This window comes from Oncorhynchus clarkii, unplaced genomic scaffold (assembly GCF_045791955.1).
Source record: "Oncorhynchus clarkii lewisi isolate Uvic-CL-2024 unplaced genomic scaffold, UVic_Ocla_1.0 unplaced_contig_4871_pilon_pilon, whole genome shotgun sequence".
NCBI classification, from domain to species: Eukaryota; Metazoa; Chordata; class Actinopteri; order Salmoniformes; family Salmonidae; genus Oncorhynchus; species Oncorhynchus clarkii.
The window spans coordinates 146482-170940 of record NW_027261028.1 but is presented as its reverse complement, the minus strand read 5'-3'; the positions used below and the strand labels follow the sequence as shown (position 1 = coordinate 170940).

Here is a 24459-nt window from a genome sequence, read left to right as displayed (position 1 = left end):
TGTGGTGCAGATACTGTGGTGGAGGTACTGTAGTGGAGATACTGTGGTGGAGATACTGTGGTGGAGGTACTGTGGTGGAGATACTGTGGTGGAGATACTGTGGTGGAGGTACTGTGGTGGAGATACTGTGGTGGAGGTACTGTAGTGGAGATACTGTGGTGGAGATACTGTGGTGGAGATACTGTGGTGGAGATACTGTGGTGGAGGTACTGTGGTGGAGGTACTGTAGTGGACAGGACAATCAAATAAAACATGTCAGATTAATATTTTTCCACAAAGGACCAGGATCCCACTGGAAGTAGTTATTGTCAAATATGTTGATGTTCTATTCACCCAACATTAACCAACCAGTCATTCACTTGTGTAAATGTATATGCTTTATGTACCTTTAAAAATAAGTATAAATATTCAATTCGTTTTCTTATGGAAGCCATGCAAAGAGTTCATTATTTGCAATCAAAACAAGTATGATTCATAGTCTTAAATGTTTAGAACAAACACTTGTTCAGAAATAACTGTACACAGTGATGACAGTTAAAGGAGGGTTTGCTTCTCTAACATCCTGGACCTCTGTCAAAGACATGGATCAGGCAGGCTGTACACATAAACAACATCCTGGACCTCTGTCAAAACATGGATCAGGCATGCTGTACACAAACTCAAACACACCATTTAAACTATGCTGTGGTTTCATATTTATTTGCTATAATTATGACTAGACATATCAGTTATTATAGCTTAGTTACTAACAATTCAAAAACACTGGTTAAGTTTACCTTGGTGAGAAATTATTCAATAACTCCCCCAGCAACGTCGATTCAGGGCGACCATTGACAGTGTTTTTGACAGGCTAACCAAGGAAGCAAATACAGTTCGTGACAAATATAGCAGGAACCCCAACTGTTATGCACACAGATCAAGTGTCAGCATGGGTATTTTGACTTAGTGCCAAAATCTGCCTTTAGTCGCCTAATAAGAGTGATAACATTGTATTTAATCCAATAGTATTTGATTGTGAATGTGGTCAATATTTTCTTGAAGGTGACACGTTGTATTAAATATTCAAATATCTTGGAATAAATCGCTGATACATTGTAGCGAATGAAATTGGCTGTGGAATTCCCCCTGAGCATGTGACGGAAAGGTCAAAGTTGAAGGTAAAAGAGAACGCCACAGGAAATACTACGTCATCGTTACAAATGGCCGACGTTGTAAACAAGGCAGAGGAATACAAGTTTTAGTTCGCTAGCTAGCTAGCTACATGTTTACCATAACAACAAAAAAATGAATAGCATAGACTGCGAGCGTTTGGACAGCTTGGACGGCTGGGTCGCCATCAAAACGAACATATTCGAAGAAAACGAGACGTTCAAACTCGGTTTTATCGTTCAGTGGAATGTGATCGAGTCCAAGTTCGCGGTCACCTGTCACAACAGAACTCTCCAGCGACAGAAGCGCAAAGACCAGCTTGCTGTCTGCGAAACCGAAACCAGCTGGGCCGGACTCTTCTCTGTTAACGACTTAAAAAATGTCCACCGTCAGTTTACAGGGGTCGGGGATGTCGTCGCACCCTATTTCCCCGACCTGTCGGACTTCAAGGAGGGTAACATTTGGGACATGATCTTTCTCGGTAGCAATCGGACGTTCAACCAAGATGATCAAGAGAGAGATCTGGATACACCTTGCCGTCAGCTGGAGAAGTACTTCAGCACTGCGATAGATATCTGTGGCAGGAAGATAGTGCTAGACTCGCTTTTCCCGCAGGACGAGCGAGATGTCGAGGAGTACTTTGAGAACATGCAGGAGTTCAAGAGGAAAACCATGCAGGATGAAGTCACCAGGGCTAAGGATCACCTTAGAAAGGTCAGTGGACAATTTGAATTCGTGATCTATACAAGCTGTGGCCTGTCACTGTTCTTCAATCCTGGTCCTGCCACATGGGTTGCAAACTTTTGTTCTAGCCCAGCACTAACCAATCACTAGGCCTACGCCCTTGCTCATTTGAATCAGGAGTAGGCTACATTGATGGGCTGGAACAAAAGCCTGCAGTCTCAGGGGGCCCCCATGAGGCATACCGGTAGTCTACTCTGCTTACCGATGCCCCCACTATCCAGTAATCCAGTAAAGTCACTGTGAGTAAACCCTAAAGATGTCTGTCCAACATTTAGGCATTTTAAATCCCCTCATGACACTGGGATAGATGCCCTTCCACCCTGGTTCACATAGGGGTTTTAATAAAGATGCAGTGTCACTATCGTTGCGCAATATGACACCACGTGAGAAGGAAAACATGACCAATCTGTTGATTATCCAGTCCGGCTTCATTCCTGTTACTCATGTTGTTATCACCCTGCAAGGTGTTCTCCCCTGAGGTCTTGGCTAGAAACAGGGACATTAGCCTGTCATTCATTCTCTGTTTCTATGTTGACAGCAGTTTTAGGATAATTATTTTAATTTAACTAGGCAAGTCGGTTAAAAACAAATTCTTATTTACAATGACAGCCTACCGGGGAACAGGGGCACATTTTTATCTTGTCAGCTCGGGGATTTCGGTTACTGGCCCAATGCTCTAACCACTAGGCTACCTAATAGCCAATGACACCATGCATTAGAGCATATGGTTTTTGGGGCGGATACCGGTAGCCTACTGTTTCACAGTGTCATTTCCCCAAACTGAATTCTCCAATTTGACTTTTGTTTTCAAAAAGTATCTCAGTAGAACATTGCAAAATAATGCGCGCTCTAGAATGGTCTTCAAGCCAATCAGAGACAAGTATTCAAAAATGCCGTGGTATGAACTGTGTTAAAGCAGATAGGCTTTATAAAGACGTTCAGACGGCAGAAACACGACTTAGTTTTTACACTTGCTGCTTCTCACTGTTTATTATCTATGCCGTCACTTTACCCCTACCTGTGTACAAATGACCTCGACTAACCTGTACCCCCGCATACTGACTCAATACCGGTACCTCCTGTACAGAGCCTCGTTACCTGTACCCCCGCACACTGACTCAATACCGGTACCTCCTGTACAGAGCCTCGTTACCTGTACCCCCGCACACTGACTCAATACCGGTACCTCCTGTACAGAGCCTCGTTACCTGTACCCCCGCATACTGACTCAATACCGGTACCTCCTGTACAGAGCCTCGTTACCTGTACCCCCGCACACTGACTCAATACCGGTGCCCCCTGTATATAGCCTCGTTATTGTTATGTCATTTTATTGTTACTTAAATATATATATATATATCTATATATAGTTAGTACATATTTTATTAACTCTAATTTTTTAACTGCATTGTTGGTTAAGGGATTGTAAGTAAGCATTTCCCGGTAAGGTCTACACCTGCTGTATTCGGCTTATGTGACAAATAACATTTGATTTGATTTCTCTCTCCCTATTATCCATGCACAACCCTGTGCAGGAATATAGGCCTGTACAGTGTCTATATACACAACAACCAAGATGTTTCAAAGGCAGAACAAAATGTACTCTTCTCTCCTTATTCCCTGTACCATGCTGCTCTAATCCTGTGGGTGTGAGGTGAGCACTGAGGCTGGATTAGTTTGGCAAGAGAGTGGAGATGTTTAAGAGGGAGAGAGAGAGAACGATCTGAGAGACAAGGCAAGAAGGGCCTTCTATGCCATGAAAAGGAACAAAATTCAACATCCCAATTATTAGGATCTGGCTAAAAATACTTGAATAATTTCTAGAACCAATTGCCCTTTATGGTTGTTAAGTCTGGGGCACACTCACCAACCAAGATAAAACAAAATGGCAATTCAGACTCTGCATGCAGAATTCTGTAAGAATACCCCAAATAATGCATGCAGAGTAGAATTAGGATGATACCCGCTAATTATCAAAATCCAGAAAAGAGATGCTTAAAGGAAGCGATTCCCAAACCTTCGTAACAAAACCATCACCTACAGAGAGAGGAACCTAGAGAAGAGTCCCCTAAGCAAGCTGGTCCTGGGGCTCTGTTCACAAACACAAACAGACCCCACACAGCCCCAGGACAGCAACACAATTAGACCCAACCAAATCATGAGAAAACAAAAAGATAATTACTTGACACATTGGAAAGAATTAACAAAAAAACAGAGCAAACTGGAATGATATTTGGCCCTAAACAGAGAGTACACAGTGGCAGAATACCTGTCCACTGACTGACCCAAAATTAAGGAATGCTATTTGGCCCTAAACAGAGAGTACACAGTGGCAGAATACCTGTCCACTGACTGACCCAAAATTAAGGAATGCTATTTGGCCCTAAACAGAGAGTACACAGTGGCAGAATACCTGACCACTGACTGACCCAAAATTAAGGAATGCTATTTGGCCCTAAACAGAGAGTACACAGTGGCAGAATACCTGACCACTGACTGACCCAAAATTAAGGAAAGCTTTGACCCATATGTTTATTTATTGTCAGCTAAGAACAAATTCTTATTTACAATGACAGCCTACATCGGCCAAACCCGGACGACGCTGGGCCAATTGTCCGCCGCCCTATGGGACTCCCAATCACGGCCGGATGTGATTCAGCCTGGATTCGAACCAGGGACTGTAGTGACGCCTCTTGTACGCACACACACACACACAGAGTATTGCAAACCCAGTAAGTCACTGTCATAAAGGTCGAGACAGGAATACTAATTGTCCATATCAAAGGCAGATATGTAATTACTCTGTCTAAAGAATGGATTCACCACCAAGGCATAAAGCTGAAGAATGAACACAATACTAACATGACAAGGCATTATTCTAGATCAGACAGGAAGAGAGAGAGAAGAGAGGGGGTCATTTCCTAAAAGGACCCAAGAGTTGACCAATAGCATTACTGTAAAGTTAACCTCCAATCAGATATCAGACCTACAGGATGTAATGACAGCTTCACAGAGGTTTGACAGAATGAGGATGGTTGAGAGCAGCAAAGAGAAGGCTGAAATCCATGAGAAGACAATACAACCTTTTACATAGAGCTTAATGAGTCACATTCGGGGGCTCGGAAGCCCTACATAATTCTCTGTTGAACTCCCTTGATTCTGGATCAGAGAAGAAGTGTTAACTGGATGGGACTGTAGTCACTGTAGACCGTCTTCAGAAACAGCAGTTCAGGGTCCGAGCAGCGTCACTTCAGGAGGGTCCTTTTGACCGGTAGCATTGTCTTCTGCTTTAGACATGTAAATGTCCTTCGGTAACACCTTCCTGCATGCAAGCTAGGAAGGAATGCTCCGTTCTTCTGCTTCAGACATGTAAATGTCCTTCGGTAACACCTTCCTGCATGCAAGCTAGGAAGGAATGCTCCGTTCTTCTGCTTCAGACATGTAAATGTCCTTCGGTAACACCTTCCTGCATGCAAGCTAGGAAGGAATGCTCCGTTCTTCTGCTTCAGACATGTAAATGTCCTTCGGTAACACCTTCCTGCATGCAAGCTAGGAAGGAATGCTCCGTTCTTCTGCTTCAGACATGTAAATGTCCTTCGGTAACACCTTCCTGCATGCAAGCTAGGAAGGAATGCTCCGTTCTTCTGCTTCAGACATGTAAATGTCCTTCGGTAACACAGAGACTAAAGGTATGCCAAGACATCACAGATTCATTCAACAGTTTGAACATTAAATAGTGTGTTTATCTGATTGGGTTTGTTCAACAGCAACTTCAGATGTGGTTTAAAAAGTCAAAAGATGATCAGAGCTCACTGCATCATAAAATACAGTATATTTTTTTTATTTAAACTCTCCAAAAACTCTTCCCTTTGAGAGGAAATGGATTTGCCCTGAAAATGAGAACAAAATAACCATAAATCTCAAAACAATTCTTGCTTGAAAGTTGTTTTTGATTTAACTTGCAACTCGGAATCTAAATCAAAATGACGGCGTAAGAGTTGGTTTCACAAGCAGTTTGTAAGGAAGTGTAGCATCTCAGTTTACAGCACCCAACATTAGCATACCAATGGTGAAGGTTCTCAAGCCATTCTGTGAGAAACAAGGCAGTGATATCATAGTACACACGTCTATACATTCAGATGGACTGAGCCATATGCAGTACGTAAAGGACAACAACTATTATTTGAGTAACAGGAGCCATTACATTTAGTCTAGCAAAATGTATACAAAATAATAATAATCATCATTCACAAATGTAGCCTATATAGCCATCACAAGTGGATATAGAAACGATTGAGTTGTGGGAACCAATTCTTCCTTTACGTCAAGTCAAATCTGTGTACCTCTGTGTGTCGCGTAGAGACGACCTAGCCGGACCGCGACCTAGCCGGACCTGCGTAGAGACGACCTAGCCGGACCGCGACCTAGCCGGACCTGTGTAGAGACGACCTAGCCGGACCTGCGTAGAGACGACCTAGCCGGACCTGTGTAGAGACGACCTAGCCGGACCTGTGTAGAGACGACCTAGCCGGACCGCGTAGAGACGACCTAGCCGGACCGCGTAGAGACGACCTAGCCGGACCTGCGTAGAGACGACCTAGCCGGACCTGCGTAGAGACGACCTAGCCGGACCTGCGTAGAGACGACCTAGCCGGACCACGTAGAGACGACCTAGCCGGACCTGCGTAGAGACGACCTAGCCGGACCTGCGTAGAGACGACCTAGCCGGACCTGCGTAGAGACGACCTAGCCGGACCTGCGTAGGGACGACCTAGCCGGACCTGCGTAGAGACGACCTAGCCGGACCTGCGTAGAGACGTCCTAGCCGGACCTGCGTAGAGACGACCTAGCCGGACACAGACGTTGCTGGAATGAACATCTGACTCACGATAGCATCAGCTGCAGCACACTGAGTACTGGAACAGTGGGACACTAAGTCCACATCAAGTTGTGGTAGAATAGATCTTCAGAGATAAATAAAACAAGACCTATAAATCGGTCTGTCATCATAACGAACAGTAACCAGGCCATGGTCATCTGTGGGCTACAGGACTGTGTTAGTTCACTGAGCTAAAGGCATTAGCCTAGCTCTGGGAGAAGACTTAAGGGATAGTTTTGGGATGTTGTTCATTGGTACATAAAGGACTTCATACAGGTCAATGACTCTGGACTTTAATTTCTTGCTTCACCTGACGTTGGCCGGAGTTCGCTCCACAGGTCATACAGTGAACTGGCCAATCACCTGACAAATACATTAGATTTTTTTTTTTGTAATACGTGAGATACTGTATTACGCTAGTCTGTTTCGTGTAAATATAATTTGATTGATTAGCCTAATATAATAGAATGTATTGATTGATTGACAGATCCTTCAGAGTCATGGAGGTGCAGACAGAATGATTCTACTGCTACAGATCTACCACGAGGAGGACCTAGCCTACCAGGACCTGGTCACCGTAGCAACCACCTTCTACCAGTACCTGCTGCAACCCTTCAGAGACATGAGAGAACTGGCAGGGCTCTACAAGATGGAGATACTGGTAGGTGGAGACACACACACACACACACACACCCTTCCCTTCAGAGAAATGAGAGAACTTGCAGGGCTCTACAAGATGGAGATACTGGTAGGTGGACACACACACACACACACACACACACACACACACACACACCCCTCCCTTCAGAAACATGAGAGAACTGTCAGGGCTCTACAAGATGGAGATACTGGTAGGCGGAGAGACACACACACACACACACACACATACACACACCCCTCCCTTCAGAGACATGAGAGAACTGTCAGGGCTCTACAAGATGGAGATACTGGTAGGCGGAGAGACACACACACACACACACACCCCTCCCTTCAGAGACATGAGAGAACTGGCAGGGCTCTACCAGATGGAGATACTGGTAGGCAGAGAGACACACACACACATACACACACCCCACACACACACCATGCCGACACACACTACGCTGAAACACACTACGCCGACTCATACTACGCAGAAGCCCACGCTCGTACACACACACACACTGATTGATTGTAATTTAGCGTGAACCAGAGACACACCGTCTGCTCATGAGTTTTTGATACAAGGTGGAATACAGCCAGAATTCAACTGCTCTGGTCTCTGTCACCAAGCTGAGGTCAAAGACACATTTCACTCATTTAGAATAAAATATATATGCTCTGTCACGTTCACAGGAGTCAAATAATCAACGTTTTGAATTCTATTATCATGTTCACATTTTTGTGCCCAAATCAACTCATTTGTGAATACTGCTAATTTCTCTTTTTGAAACGTGAAGGGGAAAAAGCTGTGTTGTTTCATCGTGGTTGTGAGACACCCAGACTTTCAGTGGTTTTGTCCTAAACCCTTACACAACATGTAAACAAAATTCTGTGGACACCTTTAAATTAGCGGATTCTGGTATTTCAGCCACACCCATTGCTGACACGTGTATAAAATCGAAAAAACACACAGCCACGCAATCTCCATAGACAAACGTTGTCAGTAGAACGGCCTTACTGAAGATCTCAGTGACTTTCAACGTGGCATCGTCATAGGATGCCACCTTTCCAACAAGTCAGTTCGTCAAAGGCCACACAAGTTCACAGAACGGGACTGCTGAGTGCTGAAGCGCGGAAAAATAATCTGTCCTCGGTTACAACACTCACTGCCAAGTCCAAACTGCCTCTGGAAGCAACGTCAGCACAATAACTGTTCGTCGGAAGCTTCATGAAATGTGTTTCCATGGCCGAGCAGCCACCCACAAGTCTAAGATCACAGTGGGTAATGCCAAGCGTCGTCTGGAGGGGTGTAAATCTACCGCCAATGGACTCTGGAGCAGTGGAAATGCGTTCTCTGGAGTGATGACTCACGCTTCACCATCTGGCAGTCCGACATACCAATCTGGGTTTGGGGGATGCCAGGAGAACGCTACCTGCCCGAATGCATAGTGCCAACTGTAAAGTTTGGTGGGGGAGGAATAATGTTCTGGAGCTGTTTTTCATGGTTTTGGCCCTTTAGTTCCAGTGAAGGGAAATCTTAACGCTACAGCATACAATGACATTCTAGCAAAATGTTTGGCAAAGCCATTTCCTGTTTCAGCATGACAACGCCCCCAGTGCACAAAGCGAGGTCCATACAGAAATGGATGGTCGAAATTGGTGTGGAAGAACTTGACTGGCCTGCACAGGAGCCCTGACCTCAACCCAATAGAACATCTTTGTGATGAATTAGAACGGCGACTGCGAGCCAGGCCTAATCGCCCAACAACAGTGCCCGACCTCACTAACTCTCTTGTGGCTGAATGGAAGCAAGTCCCCACAGCAATGTTCCAAAATCTAGTGGAAAGCCTTCCCAGAAGAGTGGAGGCTGTTATAGCAGCAAAGGGGGGACCAAGTCCATATTAATGCCCATGATTTTGGAATGAGATGTTCAACAAGCAGGTGTCCACATACTTTTGACCATGTAGTGTATGTCTGTGTCCCTCTTACTGCGTTTTAAACAGACAGGCCAATGAATTGGTGATCTGATCAGTAAAACAATTAGTGAAAAGAATATTGGAGAAGAATTGGTCTGCCTGTCTAAACACAGCCACAGTGTCCCTGGAGGAGGAGTTGGATCCTAAATCCCGATGTCGCTGTTCTAATCCCCCCCCGATGTCGCTGTTCTAATCCCCCCCGATGTCGCTGTTCTAATCCCCCCCCGATGTCGCTGTTCTAATCCCCCCCCGATGTCGCTGTTCTAATCCCCCCCCGATGTCGCTGTTCTAATCCCCCTCCCCTGATGTCGCTGTTCTAATCCCCCCCCGATGTCGCTGTTCTAATCCCCCCTCCCCTGATGTCGCTGTTCTAATCCCTCCCCCGATGTCGCTGTTCTAATCCCTCCCCCGATGTCGCTGTTCTAATCCCTCCCCCGATGTCGCTGTTCTAATCCCCCCCGATGTCGCTGTTCTAATCCCTCCCCCGATGTCGCTGTTCTAATCCCCCCCCCGATGTCGCTGTTCTAATCCCTCCCCCGATGTCGCTGTTCTAATCCCCCCCCCCCGATGTCGCTGTTCTAATCCCCCCCCCCGATGTCGCTGTTCTAATTCCCCCCCCGATGTCGCTGTTCTAATCCCCCCTCCCATGATGTCGCTGTTCTAATCCCCCCTCCCCTGATGTCGCTGTTCTAATCCCTCCCCCGATGTCGCTGTTCTAATCCCCCCCCCTCCCCCGATGTCGCTGTTCTAATCCCCCCCCCGATGTCGCTGTTCTAATCCCCCCCCCGATGTCGCTGTTCTAATCCCCCCTCCCCTGATGTCGATGTTCTAATCCCTCCCCCGATGTCGCTGTTCTAATCCCCCCCCGATGTCGCTGTTCTAATCCCTCCCCCGATGTCGCTGTTCTAATCCCCCCCCGATGTCGCTGTTCTAACCCCCCCCCCCGATGTCGCTGTTCTAATCCCCCCCCCGATGTCGCTGTTCTAATCCCCCCTCCCCTGATGTCGCTGTTCTAACCCCCCTCCCCCCGATGTCGCTGTTCTAATCCCCCCCCGATGTCGCTGTTCTAACCCCCCCCCCCCCCGATGTCGCTGTTCTAACCCCCCTCCCCCCGATGTCGCTGTTCTAACCCCTCCCCCCCGATGTCGCTGCTCTAGAATGTAAAGCCTTTCTTCTGTTCTCTCCTGGCCCCTATCAGAAGTCTCTGGATGAGGAGGAGTTGGGTCCTAAGAGGATAGCAGCACTGGAGAGAGAGGCAGAGGAGTGGAGGAGGAGAGGAGAGGATGCAGTCTCCTCCATACAGGACATCACAGTCAGCTACTTCATAGAAACATCCAAAGCCCTTGGAGGTAGAGAGAGAGAGAGAGAGAGTGTGTGTGTATGAAGCATTAAGAGCCCCCTTATAGCAGCTCTCCAGACCCTCTCAGCTGCCCCCCCCCCCTTATAGCAGCTCTCCACAGACCCTCTCAGCTGCCCCCCCCCCCCCCCTTATAGCAGCTCTCCACAGACCCTCTCAGCTGTATATAGAGGAAACAAACCCTGTGCCAAATGACCCCGTCTGTGTGGTTGATCTGTGTGACCAGGTATGCTACGTGTGATGGGGGAGGATAAGCGTGGTTTTGGTCAGGCCTCCTGGGCCTCAGCAGCTCCTAGACTGGAGAAGCTGCGTTTCCTGCTGGCTAAAGAGACCCTGCAACACATGAGAGCAACTGAGATGTGTCTGCACCGCAAGAAACACACCATCAGAGAGAAGGTACTGTGTGTGTGTGTGTGTGTGTGTGTTTTAAAAGGCCATTCTCTGGATTGGTATTCCTATCTGATCAGATTCCCTGGGGGTGTCTGTAGCTGCGTCTGTAGCTCGGTCTCTGTCTGTAGCTCTGTCTCTGTCTGTAGCTGTAGCTCTGTCGGTAGCTCTGTCTGTAGATGTGTCGGTAGCTGTGTCTGTAGCTCTGTCTGTAGCTCTGTCTGTAGCTGTGTCTGTAGCTCTGTCTGTAGCTGTGTCTGTAGCTCTGTCTGTAGATGTGTCGGTAGCTGTGTCTGTAGCTCTGTCTCTGTCTGTAGCTGTGTCTCTGTCTGTAGCTGTGTCTGTCTGTAGCTGTAGCTCTGTCTGTAGCTCTGTCTGTAGCTGTGTCTGTAGCTCTGTCGCTCTCTCTTTCCGGGTCTTTGATCTGTCTATAGAGCTGAGTGTGAACAGAGAATTCCCCAGACAGACAGACAGACAGACAGACAGACAGACAGACAGACAGACAGCTACCCCTCCAGCTGTATGTCTACGTGTGTCAACTACCAACACTAGTCTGGATTCTGAACATCTCACAACTCTAGGAACAAGAAAATAGCATCTCAACTTTCAGAACTCTGTGTTTCTTAAATGGGAAAATAGAACCGTTTTTTTCCATTTCCTGAAAAGTTTATATTTTGGAGATCATAGCTTTTCATCCAACATCGATATGCAGAAACATACAGTGGGGAAAAAAAAGTATTTAGTCAGCCACCAATTGTGCAAGTTCTCCCACTATAAAAGATGAGAGAGGCCTGTAATTTTCATCATAGGTACACTTCAACTGTGACAGACAAAATGAGAAACAAAAATCCAGAAAATCACATTGTAGGATTTTTTATGAATTTATTTGCAAATTATGGTGGAAAATAAGTATTTGGTCAATAACAAAAGTTTATCTCAATACTTTGTTATATACCCTTTGTTGTCAAACGTTTTCTGTAAGTCTTCACAAGGTTTTCACACACTGTTGCTGGTATTTTGGCCCATTCCTCCATGCAGATCTCCTCTAGAGCAGTGATGTTTTGGGGCTGTTGCTGGGCAACACAGACTTTCAACTCCCTCCAAAGATTTTCTATGGGGTTGAGGTCTGGAGACTGGCTAGGCCACTCCAGGACCTTGAAATGCTTCTTACACAGCCACTCCTTCGTTGCCCGGGCGGTGTGTTTGGGATCATTGTCATGCTGAAAGACCCAGCCACGTTTCATCTTCAATGCCCTTGCTGATGGAAGGAGGTTTTCACTCAAAATCTCACGATACATGGCCCCATTCATTCTTTCCTTTACACGGATCAGTCGTCCTGGTCCCTTTGCAGAAAAACAGCCCCGAAGCATGATGTTTCCACCCCCATGCTTCACAGTAGGTATGGTGTTCTTTGGATGCAACTCAGCATTCTTTGTCCTCCAAACACGACGAGTTGAGTTTTTACCAAAAAGTTATATTTTGGTTTCATCTGACCATATGACATTCTCCCAATCTTCTTCTGGATCATCCAAATGCTCTCCAGCAAACTTCAGACGGGCCTGGACATGTACTGGCTTAAGCAGGGGGATTTGAGTCCCTGGCGGCGTAGTGTGTTACTGATGGTAGGCTTTGTTACTTTGGTCCCAGCTCTCTGCAGGTCATTCACTAGGTCCCCCCGTGTGGTTCTGGGATTTTTTTTACTGGAGCTGTTATAACCATAGTGTTCTATATTGTATCCTAGACTTATGTAGTGTTATAACCATACTGGAGCTGTTATAACCATAGTGTTCTATATTGTATCCTAGATGGGAGGTCTGTCTGGCCAGGACCAGAGGGGACCAGAGACGGTAGATAACCTAGAGATTCAGTACTATGAGGCTCAGCTAGAACTCTACGATGCCAAGTTTGAGATCCTCAAGAACGAAGAGCTCCTATTGGTCGCTCAGATCGACACCCTGCGACGCCAGATAAAAGGTAGGTTACACACACACACACACACACACACACAGATCTATACATTTAGATTTTTCAAAATGCAATGCAAAATGTTCAAAGTTTTTTTCAAATGACTGAAGATGCCAGTCTCACAGTCCGACATGTTGACATCAGATTTCTGTGAGAGGGTGCTGAGAGGGTGTGGAGAGCTGCTCTAAAAGGGGGGGGGCAGCTAGGAGGGTCTGGAGAAGAGCAGCGTGGCTTCCTCCACTGTCCCTAGATAGAGATCTACTTCTGCTGCGTCACTGGATTACAAATCATGTCACAAAAGCAGATTTTCTGCATGTAAATCCCTTAATTACTGCCCATGGGGAAAATAGTGTTTGTTTCCAAGGGTGTGTGTGTGTGTTTCTGTCTGCCATCCTTGGCAGGGCTTCGAGTACTTGGCTCTAGAGTCTAGATGTATTTTTATAACATGAGAGAGGAAGGCAGCAACCCCCTACCACTTCATTGTTCTTCCCCGATGAAAAGAGAGAGAGAAAGCAAAAGAAAAGAGGAGGGTGAAAGAGTGGGAGCAAAATAGAGAGAGGAGTGATAGAGGGGGAGGGAGAGAAGGAGCGATAGAGGAGGAGGGGGGAGGGAGAGAAGGAGCGATAGAGGGGGGAGGGAGAGAAGGAGCGATAGAGGAGGAGGGGGGAGGGAGAGAAGGAGCGATAGAGGGGGGAGGGAGAGAAGGAGCGATAGAGGAGGAGGGGGGAGGGAGAGAAGGAGCGATAGAGGGGGGAGGGAGAGAAGGAGCGATAGAGGGGGGAGGGAGAGAAGGAGCGATAGAGGGGGGAGGGAGAGAAGGAGCGATAGAGGGGGGAGGGAGAGAAGGAGCGATGGAGGAGGAGGGGGGAGGGAGAGAAGGAGCGATAGAGGGGGGAGGGAGAGAAGGAGCGATAGAGGGGGGAGGGAGAGACAGGAGGGGGGGGAGTGAAGGAGCGACATTGGGGTGAGGGAGAGAAGGAGCAACAGGGAGGGGGGGAGAGAAGGAGCGATAGAGGAGGGGGGAGGGAGAGAAGGAGAGACAGTGGGGTGAGGGAGAGAAGGAGCGACAGGGAGGAGTGTGGGGGAGGGAGAGAAGGAGCGATGGGGGAGGGAGAGACAGGAGGGGGGGGAGTGAAGGAGCGACATTGGGGTGAGGGAGAGAAGGAGCGAAAGGGAGGAGTGTGGGGGAGGGAGAGAAGGAGCGATAGAGGAGGGTGGGGAGAGAAGGAGCGATAGAGGAGGGGGGAGGGAGAGAAGGAGCGACAGTGGGGTGAGGGAGAGAAGGAGCGACAGGGAGGAGTGTGGGGGGGAGGGAGAGAAGGAGCGATGGGGGAGGGAGAGACAGGAGGGGGGGAGTGAAGGAGCGACATTGGGGTGAGGGAGAGAAGGAGCGACAGGGAGGAGTGTGGGGGAGGGAGAGAAGGAGCGATAGAGGAGGAGGAGGGGGGAGGGAGAGAAGGAGCGACAGTGGGGTGAGGGAGAGAAGGAGCGACAGGGAGGAGTGTGGGGGGAGGGAGAGAAGGAGCGATAGAGGAGGAGGGGGGAGGGAGAGAAGGAGCGACAGTGGAGGGAGGGACAGAAGGAGCGACAGGGAGGAGTGCGGGGGGAGGGAGAGAAGGCGCGACAGAAGGAGCGACAGGGAGGAGTGTGGGGGGAGGGAGAGAAGGAGCGATAGAGGAGAAGGGGGAGGGAGAGAAGGAGCGACAGGGAGGAGTGGGGGGAGGGAGAGAAGGAGCGATAGAGGAGAAGGGGGAGGGAGAGACAGGGAGGAGTGTGGGGGGAGGGAGAGAAGGAGCGACGGTGGGGGGAGGGAGAGAAGGAGCGACAGGGAGGAGTGCGGGGGGAGGAAGAGAAGGAGCGATGGAGGGGGAGGGAGAGAAGGAGTGACAGTGGAGGGAGGGAGAGAAGGAGCGACAAGGAGGAGTGTGGAGGGAGGGAGAGAAGGAGCTGCAGAGGAGGAAGGAGTGACAGAGTGGGGGGAGGGAGAGATGGAGCGACGGGGGGAGGGAGTGAAGGAGAGACTGGGGAGGGAGTGAAGGAGCAACAGAGTGGGGGGAGGGGGAGAGAGACAGGAGGGGGGAGGGAGAGAAGGAGCGACAGTGGGGGGAGGGAGAGAAGGAGCGACAGAGAGAGGAGTGCGGGGGGAGGGAGAGGGGGAGAAAGGAGAAGGAGAGAGGGAGCAACAGGGAGGAGGGAGAGAACAACAGAGGAAGAGGAGATGGGAAGCGACAGATGTCTGCTTATCAGATTGTGTCTACAGAGATTTGTAGAATGTTTCAGAGCTGAAAGAGGAGGTGGTGTGTTATGGTGTGTGTTTCAGAGCTGAAAGAGGAGGTGGTGTGTTATGGTGTGTGTTTCAGAGCTGAAAGAGGAGGTGGTGTGTTATGGTGTGTGTTTCAGAGCTGAAAGAGGAGGTGGTGTGTTATGGTGTGTGTTTCAAAGCTGAAAGAGGAGGTGGTGTGTTATGGTGTGTGTTTCAGAGCTGAAAGAGGAGGTGGTGTGTTATGGTGTGTGTTTCAGAGCTGAAAGAGGAGGTGGTGTATTATGATGTGTGTGAGGATCCAGAGGAGCTCCAAAGCCTATCACAGACAGCTGCACCTTTAGACCCCACCCACTCACCTGTCAATCACCTGGGGCGACGCCTACAGCAGCTGGAAGCCAAGAGAGGGAACATATGTGCCCGCCGCGCATACCTCCGCAACAAGAAGGTACCCTGGGGGGTGTGTGTGTGTGTGTGTTTGAACCTACCTCCACAACAAGAAGGTACCACAGAAGGTACACACCCCCTGGTACCTTCTCACTGTGGAGGTAGGTTAACACACACCCCCTGGTGTGTGTTAACCTACCTCCACAGTGAGAAGGTACCAGGGGGTGTGTGTTAACCTACCTCCACAACAAGAAGGTACCAGGGGGTGTGTGTTAACCTACCTCCACAACAAGAAGGTACCAGGGGGTGTGTGTGTTAACCTACCTCCACAGTGAGAAGGTACCAGGGGGTGTGTGTTAACCTACCTCCACAGTGAGAAGGTACCAGGGGGTGTGTGTTAACCTACCTCCACAACAAGAAGGTACCAGGGGGTGTGCCCCTTCCTGACAAACCTGTAATAAAGTTCCTCCTAAACATTTAGACTGTTCTATCTTAACGCCTCATGTTGTAACGTGGTGTCTGTGTTGTAACGTGGTGTCTGTTTTGCTGTAACGTGGTGTCTGTGTTGTGGTGTAATGTGGTGTCTGTGTTGTGTTGTAACGTGGTGTCTGTGTTGTGTTGTAACGTGGTGTCTGTGTTGTGTTGTGTTGTAACGTGGTGTCTGTGTTGTAACGTGGTGTCTGTATTGTGTGTAACGTGGTGTGTGTGTTGTAACATGGTGTGTGTGTAACATGGTGTGTGTGTAACATGGTGTGTGGTGTTACAGGATCAGTGTGTGGAGGCTAACGAGCAGAAGCACCGTCTGGCCCAGCACAGCTCCACTCACTTTACCCAGCACCACGGAGTAGCCCTGGTGAGTTACCATGACAACATGCACACACGCTCTTAAAGGATCCCTTTACCCAGCACCGCGGAGTAGCCCTGGTAAGTTACCATAGTAACGAGGGCAAACCCACCCACGGAAACACCCACACTGGAGACACCATCCTCAGTTTACATGATCTCTCTCTCTCTCTCTCTGTCGCTCTCTCTCTCTCTGTATCTCTGTCTATCTCTATCTCTCTCTCTCCCTGTGTCTCTCTCTGTCTCTCTTTCCGTCTCTCTCTCTGTCTCTCTCTCCCTGTGTCTCTCTCTCTGTTTCGGTCTCTTCTATAGCTACCTAAAATGTTACTAAAGCAGTGAGGTAACTATCTCAGTTGATTCCACCAGTCTTGTCTTATTTCTCTCCGTGTCCCTCCAGAAGAGAGAGAAGAGGAGAGAGGATGAAGAGAGGAGGAAGGAGTGGATGGACCAGGAGAGAGAGAGAACCCTGAGCAGACTCCGCTCCTTCAGAGAGGTAATCAGTCAACCCATCACTTATCCTCTCATGGATGGAGGGACTAAAGGGAAGGATGTGTTGCTGAAGTGTTTTCCTGCTGTCTTTCCTGTAGAAGCGACAGGGAAGTTACGTCCTGAAGACTCCACGATCCAAGATGGCTGCCAGGGAGCCGCAGTGTTCCGACCTCCCCCAGCCTCTGTCAATCGTTAGCATCGGCCCCTCCTCTTCATCTAATGGGGCCGCCCCCAGAAAGACCCCCAGGAAACTCAAACCTAAAGACATCCCCGTCCAAATCTTCACTCCTCCTCTCCCTCCTCCTTCGCCTCTGCCAACTACACCTCCCACTACAGCTGTACCCCCACCTCAGACCTCCTCTCCTCCTCCCCCTCCTCCTCCTCCTCCCCTACCCCCACCTCCTCCCCCTCCACCCCTCCCTGCCCTCACCCCCTGTAAGACAGAGGTAGGGGACTCCCCCATGCCTCTCAGTGAGAGAGAGGCTGCACCCTTCCCTGCCAAAATGACCCTGAAGCAGAACCTAGGTGAGGATGATCCACCTTCCAGTGACGGTCTGTTTCTGATGCAGTAGCTACTTGTCCCGGCTCATTATTTCTCCTACTGTTGTAAAAAGGGAAACTCTCTGTCTTCTACAAGTTTCTACTGTAGCTGCACCTTGTGACAGCTCTCTTGACAGCTTCTACTCTCTTTCCATATCTGCTCTCTCTCCCACCTTTCTTCCCCTGCCTTTCTCCCTCCCACTCTCTCTCATTTCTCTCTCCCACCTTTCTTCCCCTGCTTCTTCTCCCTCCATCTCTCTCTCACCTTTCTTCCCCTGCCTTTCTCCCTCCCCCTCTCTCTCATTTCTCTCTCCCACCTTTCTTCCCCTGCTTCTTCTCCCTCCCCCTCTCTCTCACCTTTCTTCCCCTGCCTTTCTCCCTCCCTCTCTTTCATTTCTCTCTCCCACCTTTCTTCCCCTGCTTCTTCTCCCTCCACCTCTCTCTCACCTTTCTTCCCCTGCCTTTCTCCCTCCCCCTCTCTCTGATTTCTCTCTCCCACCTTTCTTTCGTTTGCTTCTTCTCCCTCCCCCTCTCTCTCATTTCTCTCTCCCACCTTTCTTCCCCTGCTTCTTCTCTCTCTCCCACTCTTCTTCTCCATTCCTCTCTCGCTTCTCTCTCCCACCTTTCTTCCCCTGCTCCTTCTCCCTCCCCCTCTCTCTCTCCCACCTCTCTCTCCCACTCTTCTTCTCCATTCCTCTCTCTCTCTCTCTTCTCTCTCTCCCACTTCTTTTCCATTCCTCTCTCTCTCTCTCTCTCTCTCTCTCTCTCTCTCGTTTCTCTCTCTCCCACCTTTCTTCCCCTACTTCTTCTCTCTCGCTCTCTCTCTCTCGTTTCTCTCTCTCCCACCTTTCTTCCCCTACTTCTTCTCTCTCTCTCTCACTCTCTCTCGTTTCTCTCTCTCCCACCTTTCTTCCCCTACTTCTTCTCCCCCCTCTCTCTCTCTTGTCTCTCTCTCCCACCTTTCTTCCCCTGCTTCTTCTCTATCCCTCTCTCTCTCCCACCTTTCTTCCCCTGCTTCTTCTCTATCCCTCTCTCTCTCCCACCTTTCTTCCCCTACTTCTTCTCTCTCTCTCTCCCACCTTTCTTCCCCTACTTCTCCCCCCCCCCCTCTCGTCTCTCTCTCTCCCACCTTTCTTCCCCTACTTCTTCTCTCTCTCTTGTTTCTCTCTCTCCCACCTTTCTTCCCCCTACTTCTTCTCCCCCCCTCTCTCTCTCTCCTACCTTTCTTCCCCTTCTTCTTCTCCCCCCTCTCTCTCTCCCACTTTTCTTCCCCTACTTCTTCTCTCTCTCTCTCTCTCTCTCTCGTCTCTCTCTCCCACCTTTCTTCCCCTACTTCTTCTCTCTCTCTTGTTTCTCTCTCCCACCTTTCTTCCCCTACTTCTTCTCCCCCCCTCTCTCTCTCTTGTCTCTCTCTCTCCCACCCCCACTCTCTCTCTTGTCTCTCTCTCTCCCACCTTTCTTACCCTACTTCTTCTCCCCCTTCTCTCTCTTGTCTCTCTCTCTCCCACCTTTCTTCCCCTACTTCTTCTCTCTCTCTCTCTCCCACCTGTCTTCCCCTGCTCCTTCTCCCTCCAGGTTCTATGGACGAGGTGTTGGCATCATTACAGCGTGGTCAGGTCAGGCTGCGTCGTGTCCAGCCCCTTGCCCCTCCTGGTCCCGGCCTGGCGCCCTCCGGGGGCGACCTCAGGGATAACATAATGTCTGCCATCAGACTTGGGGTCAAACTACGCAAGGTCAGCATCAGGCATCACATTGTCATTAATGACAATGTGTAGGAGTTAGCCATGAAGCTGTTACATCACATTAATGACAATGTGCAGGAGTTAGCCATGAAGCTGTTACATCACATTAATGACAATGTACAGGAGTTAACCATGAAGCTGTTACATCACATCATATTAATGACAATGTGCAGGAGTTAGCCATGAAGCTGTTACATCACATTAATGACAATGTGCAGAAGTTAGCCATGAAGCTGTTACATCACATTAATGACAATGTACAGGAGTTAGCCATGAAGCTGTTACATTAATGACAATGTGCAGGAGTTAGCCATGAAGCTGTTACATCACATTAATGACAATGTACAGGAGTTAGCCATGAAGCTGTTACATTAATGACAATGTGCAGGAGTTAGCCATGAAGCTGTTACATTAATGACAATGTACAGGAGTTAGCCATGAAGCTGTTACATTAATGACAATGTGCAGGAGTTAGCCATGAAGCTGTTACATCACATTAATGACAATGTACAGGAGTTAGCCATGAAGCTGTTACATTAATGACAATGTGCAGGAGTTAGCCATGAAGCTGTTACATCACATTAATGACAATGTGTAGGAGTTAGCCATGAAGCTGTTACATCACATTAATGACAATGTACAGGAGTTAGCCATGAAGCTGTTACATCACATTAATGACAATGTACAGGAGTTAGCCATGAAGCTGTTACATTAATGACAATGTACAGGAGTTAGCCATGAAGCTGTTACATCACATTAATGACAATGTACAGGAGTTAGCCATGAAGCTGTTACATCACATTAATGACAATGTGCAGGAGTTAGCTATGTTACTTAGCCATGAAGCTGTTACATCACTTTAATGACAATGTACAGGAGTTAGCCATGAAGCTATTACATCACATTAATGACAATGTGCAGGAGTTAGCCATGAAGCTATTACATCACATCAATGACAATGTGCAGGAGTTAGCCACAACCCTCTACATGACTTCTATAGGAACCCCTCTGGACCGATTACACCCCCTGCTACATGACTTCTATAGGAACCCCTCTGGACCGATTACACCCCCTGCTACATGACTTCTATAGGAACCCCTCTGGACCGATTACACCCCCCCTCAACCTGCAGGATCAATACATGTTAGTAAAGATGTCAGATAGAGACGACCTACAGGATCAATACCTGCTAGTAAAGGTGTCAGAGACGACCTGCAGGATCAATACCTGCTAGTAAAGGTGTCAGAGACGACCTGCAGGATCAATACCTGCTAGTAAAGGTGTCAGAGACGACCTGCAGGATCAATACCTGCTAGAAAAGGTGTCAGCTAGAGACGACCTACAGGATCAATACCTGCTAGTAAAGGTGTCAGAGATGACCTACAGGATCAATACCTGCTAGTAAAGGTGTCAGAGACGACCTGCAGGATCAATACCTGCTAGTAAAGGTGTCAGAGACGACCTGCAGGATCAATACCTGCTAGTAAAAGTGTCAGATAGAGACGACCTGCAGGATCAATACCTGCTAGTAAAGGTGTCAGAGACGACCTGCAGGATCAATACCTGCTAGTAAAGGTGTCAGAGACGACCTGCAGGATCAATACCTGCTAGTAAAGGTGTCAGAGACGACCTGCAGGATCAATACCTGCTAGTAAAGGTGTCAGATAGAGACGACCTGCAGGATCAATACCTGCTAGTAAAGGTGTCAGCTAGAGACGACCTACAGGATCAATACCTGCTAGTAAAGATGTCAGCTAGAGACGACCTACAGGATCAATACCTGCTAGTAAAGGTGTCAGATAGAGACGACCTACAGGATCAATACCTGCTAGTAAAGATGTCAGAGACGACCTGCAGGATCAATACCTGCTAGTAAAGGTGTCAGAGACGACCTGCAGGATCAATACCTGCTAGTAAAGGTGTCAGAGACGACCTGCAGGATCAATACCTGCTAGTAAAGGTGTCAGATAGAGACGACCTGCAGGATCAATACCTGCTAGTAAAGGTGTCAGAGCTGACCTACAGGATCAATACCTGCTAGTAAAGGTGTCAGAGATGACCTACAGGATCAATACCTGCTAGTAAAGGTGTCAGAGACGACCTACAGGATCAATACCTGCTAGTAAAGGTGTCAGAGACGACCTGCAGGATCAATACCTGTTAGTAAAGATGTCAGAGATGACCTGCAGGATCAATACCTGCTAGTAAAGATGTCAGAGATGACCTGCAGGATCAATACCTGCTAGTAAAGGTGTCAGAGACGACCTGCAGGATCAATACCTGCTAGTAAAGATGTCAGAGACGACCTACAGGATCAATACCTGCTAGTAAAGGTGTCAGAGACGACCTGCAGGATCAATACCTGCTAGTAAAGGTGTCAGAGACGACCTGCAGGATCAATACCTGTTAGTAAAGGTGTCAGAGATGACCTGCAGGATCAATACCTGCTAGTAAAGATGTCAGAGACGACCTGCAGGATCAATACCTGTTAGTAAAGATGTCAGAGACGACCTGCAGGATCAATACCTGCTAGTAAAGGTGTCAGAGACGACCTACAGGATCAATACCTGTTAGTAAAGGTGTCAGAGACGACCTGCAGGATCAATACCTGTTAGTAAAGGTGTCAGAGACGACCTGCAGGATCAATACCTGTTAGTAAAGGTGTCAGAGATGACCTGCAGGATCAATACCTGCTACTGTCCCTGTATATAACTACTGACCCTGTATATAACTACTGACCCTGTATATAGCTACTGTCCCTGTATATAGCTACTGACCCTGGAACTGTCCCTGTATATAGCTACTGACCCTGGAACTGACCCTGTATATAGCTACTGACCCTGGGACTGTCCCTGTATATAGCTACTGACCCTGGAACTGTCCCAGAAAGGAGTTGTAGTGCACGTGACAAACACTGTAGTAGTGCACGTGACAAACACTGTAGTAGTGCACGTGACAAACACTGTAGTAGTGCACGTGACAAACATTAGTAGTAGTGCACGTGACAAACACTAGTAGTAGTGCACGTGACAAACACTAGTAGTGCACGTGACAAACACTTGAAACGATGGGTAGCCCTCTGAACCGGTCCCACTGGCTAACTTGATGACCCTGCTCTGTGATGTCCCCTCCAGGTGGTCCCAGCGGTGCCCCTGCCCCAGGACAGCAGGGACACGGATCTACAGAGGAGCATCAAGGCAGCCATGCAGAGGATGAAGAAGGTCTCCTCTGACTCGGATGAGGAAGATGAGGAGAGAGGAGAGGACAACACGCCCTCGGCTGAGTGGGACAGCTGAGAGGAGACGTATGCACGGACAGACAGACACTCGGACGCGCACGGACACATCCATAAAACAGGCGTTGTGTGTGTGTGTGTGTGTCTATACAGCGGGGAGAACATGTAGATATACTTATGTCATGCAATAAAATGCAAATGAATTACTTAAAAATCATACAATGTGATTTTTGTTTTAGATTCCGTCTCTCACAGTTGAAGTGAACCTATGATAAAAATTACAGACCTCTACATGCTTTGTAAGTAGGAAAACCTGCAAAATCGGCAGTGTATCAAATACTTGTTCTCCCCACTGTATACACACACACACACGTACAAATCAAAACATTCACTAATCAATAGGTTAACCATGTTGCCAATGGTTTAGTCGTGTGATTATGCAGGTTTACTGTTTGACGTAAAACTTGATCCATGGAGAAGAGATCGTATCTTAAACACCCTGAAAATGTTTAACTAAAGCACTGTGCCCAAATATCCACCACCTGTTACCAGGGTTCAAGGCTACAGCCTCTTTTTCACCAAGCTTTGAAACTAGCTGTTATCTGGCTAAAAAGCTCCCGTCGAAGAGAGAGAGAGAGACAGACAGAGAGAGAGAAAGAGAGAGAAAGAGAGAGACAGAGAGAGAGAGATGTAGAAATAGAATGGAATAGATTGTATCTATGGTTGCAGGCCCCTGCAGTGTGTTCAAATAGAACAGGTGGTAGACCTTACCGTGTAACGCGGTTCAGTTTGTCATCGTGTTACACTACAATCTCCCTTAATGTTTTGTTTGTCTAGTGCCAGTTGGAACTGGTGTCCGCCCTGCATAGCATAACTGACAAACCATTGAAGATGAAATCATGTATCTGTTTGTTTCTGCTTCATGATTTTCTCTACGGATGAACAGGAGCTCGTGTTGCCAACTCCGTCACATTTACTTTGATGAGGAAAAATGAAATGTTGACGACTGTGCACTCTGTGTCCTACAACGCCATATTAATCGCCGTGACGATAAAATAACCCTTTAAGTATGACCTCTGCCCTTCATGAACAGAATAGAGCTTTACCCAGTTTACCACCATGAACTAAAACAGTAGGATGAAGTTGACCCCCGTAGGCACAACAGTCCCTAGGATCAGCCTCCTCTCTCCCCCCCCCAATCCCAACCTTTAACCATTAGGGGGAATAATCTAAAACTGGCCTTGGGTCAGTGTCTAGGGGGCCCAACTTCACCCTAGTATTTCTAATGTGCAATGTAATAATGTAGCATCTTGATTTGACCGGGTTGTCATGGAGACGCAAAAGGCCGTGTTCCAGACTGCCCTGCAAAAGCAGCGTCTTTTAGACAAATGAACCAAATCAAATGTATTTATATAGCCCTTCGTACATCAGCTGATATCTCAAAGTGCTGTACAGAAACCCTGCCTAAAACCCCAAACAGCAAGCAATGCAGGTGTAGATGCACGGTGGCTAGGAAAAACTCCCTAGAAAGGAGTGATTGACTATGTAAGATTTGGTGCGTGACTGCGATGTAGGTGGCCTGGAACATGGCCAGATGTATGAACGAGCGCCCGTGCACTGATTTTCATTATTTTATTGTAAACTGTCAAACCCAGTTTCCATTCGACTGGTAAGTGTTATTTTAGAGAGAGAACGTTGTGTCATTATGATCAAGTGCCTTGGGGACCTGTGAGTTATTACGAGCTGTCGTTCACCAATAAACTGTTGTTGAGTAAGGTTTCTGTAGGACACTTTTACAACTGTTCTGTCCAGGAGAGATTCTCTTTATAATGGGGGAAAACACACTAATAATTGATCATTTCAG

General features: G+C 48.0%; 1 protein-coding gene across 3 annotated transcripts; it reads left to right on the top strand.

The window, feature by feature from the left end:
• The first annotated feature begins 1172 nt into the window (after positions 1-1172).
• Positions 1173-24374, top strand: LOC139403853 (WASP homolog-associated protein with actin, membranes and microtubules-like). 3 transcript variants are annotated; one of them, XM_071147006.1, is made up of 12 exons: positions 1173-1863; positions 7260-7433; positions 10589-10739; positions 10974-11143; positions 12940-13108; positions 15620-15807; positions 16513-16599; positions 16987-17082; positions 17177-17603; positions 19194-19351; positions 22495-23214; positions 23348-24374. In XM_071147006.1, the coding sequence occupies exons 1-11, from the start codon at positions 1285-1287 to the stop codon at positions 22654-22656; spliced, it is 2361 nt and encodes a 786-aa protein (XP_071003107.1). In that variant the 5' UTR covers positions 1173-1284; the 3' UTR covers positions 22657-23214; positions 23348-24374. The 3 variants fall into 3 exon arrangements, with proteins under 3 accessions (XP_071003107.1, XP_071003108.1, XP_071003110.1); XM_071147007.1 differs by having other exon boundaries at positions 1175-1863; positions 22495-23285; positions 23335-24374; XM_071147009.1 differs by lacking the exons at positions 12940-13108; positions 15620-15807 and having other exon boundaries at positions 1187-1863.
• Positions 24375-24459: the final 85 nt, after the last annotated feature.

Excerpts from the sequence above, each read along its gene's own strand:
- LOC139403853 (XM_071147006.1), top strand. The coding sequence starts at position 1,285 with ATGAATAGCATAGACTGCGAGCGTTTGGACAGCTTGGACGGCTGGGTC. Across the intron at positions 15,808-16,512 it reads CATACCTCCGCAACAAGAAG|GATCAGTGTGTGGAGGCTAA; the intron begins GTACCCTGGGGG and ends GTGGTGTTACAG. Across the intron at positions 17,604-19,193 it reads GACCCTGAAGCAGAACCTAG|GTTCTATGGACGAGGTGTTG; the intron begins GTGAGGATGATC and ends TTCTCCCTCCAG.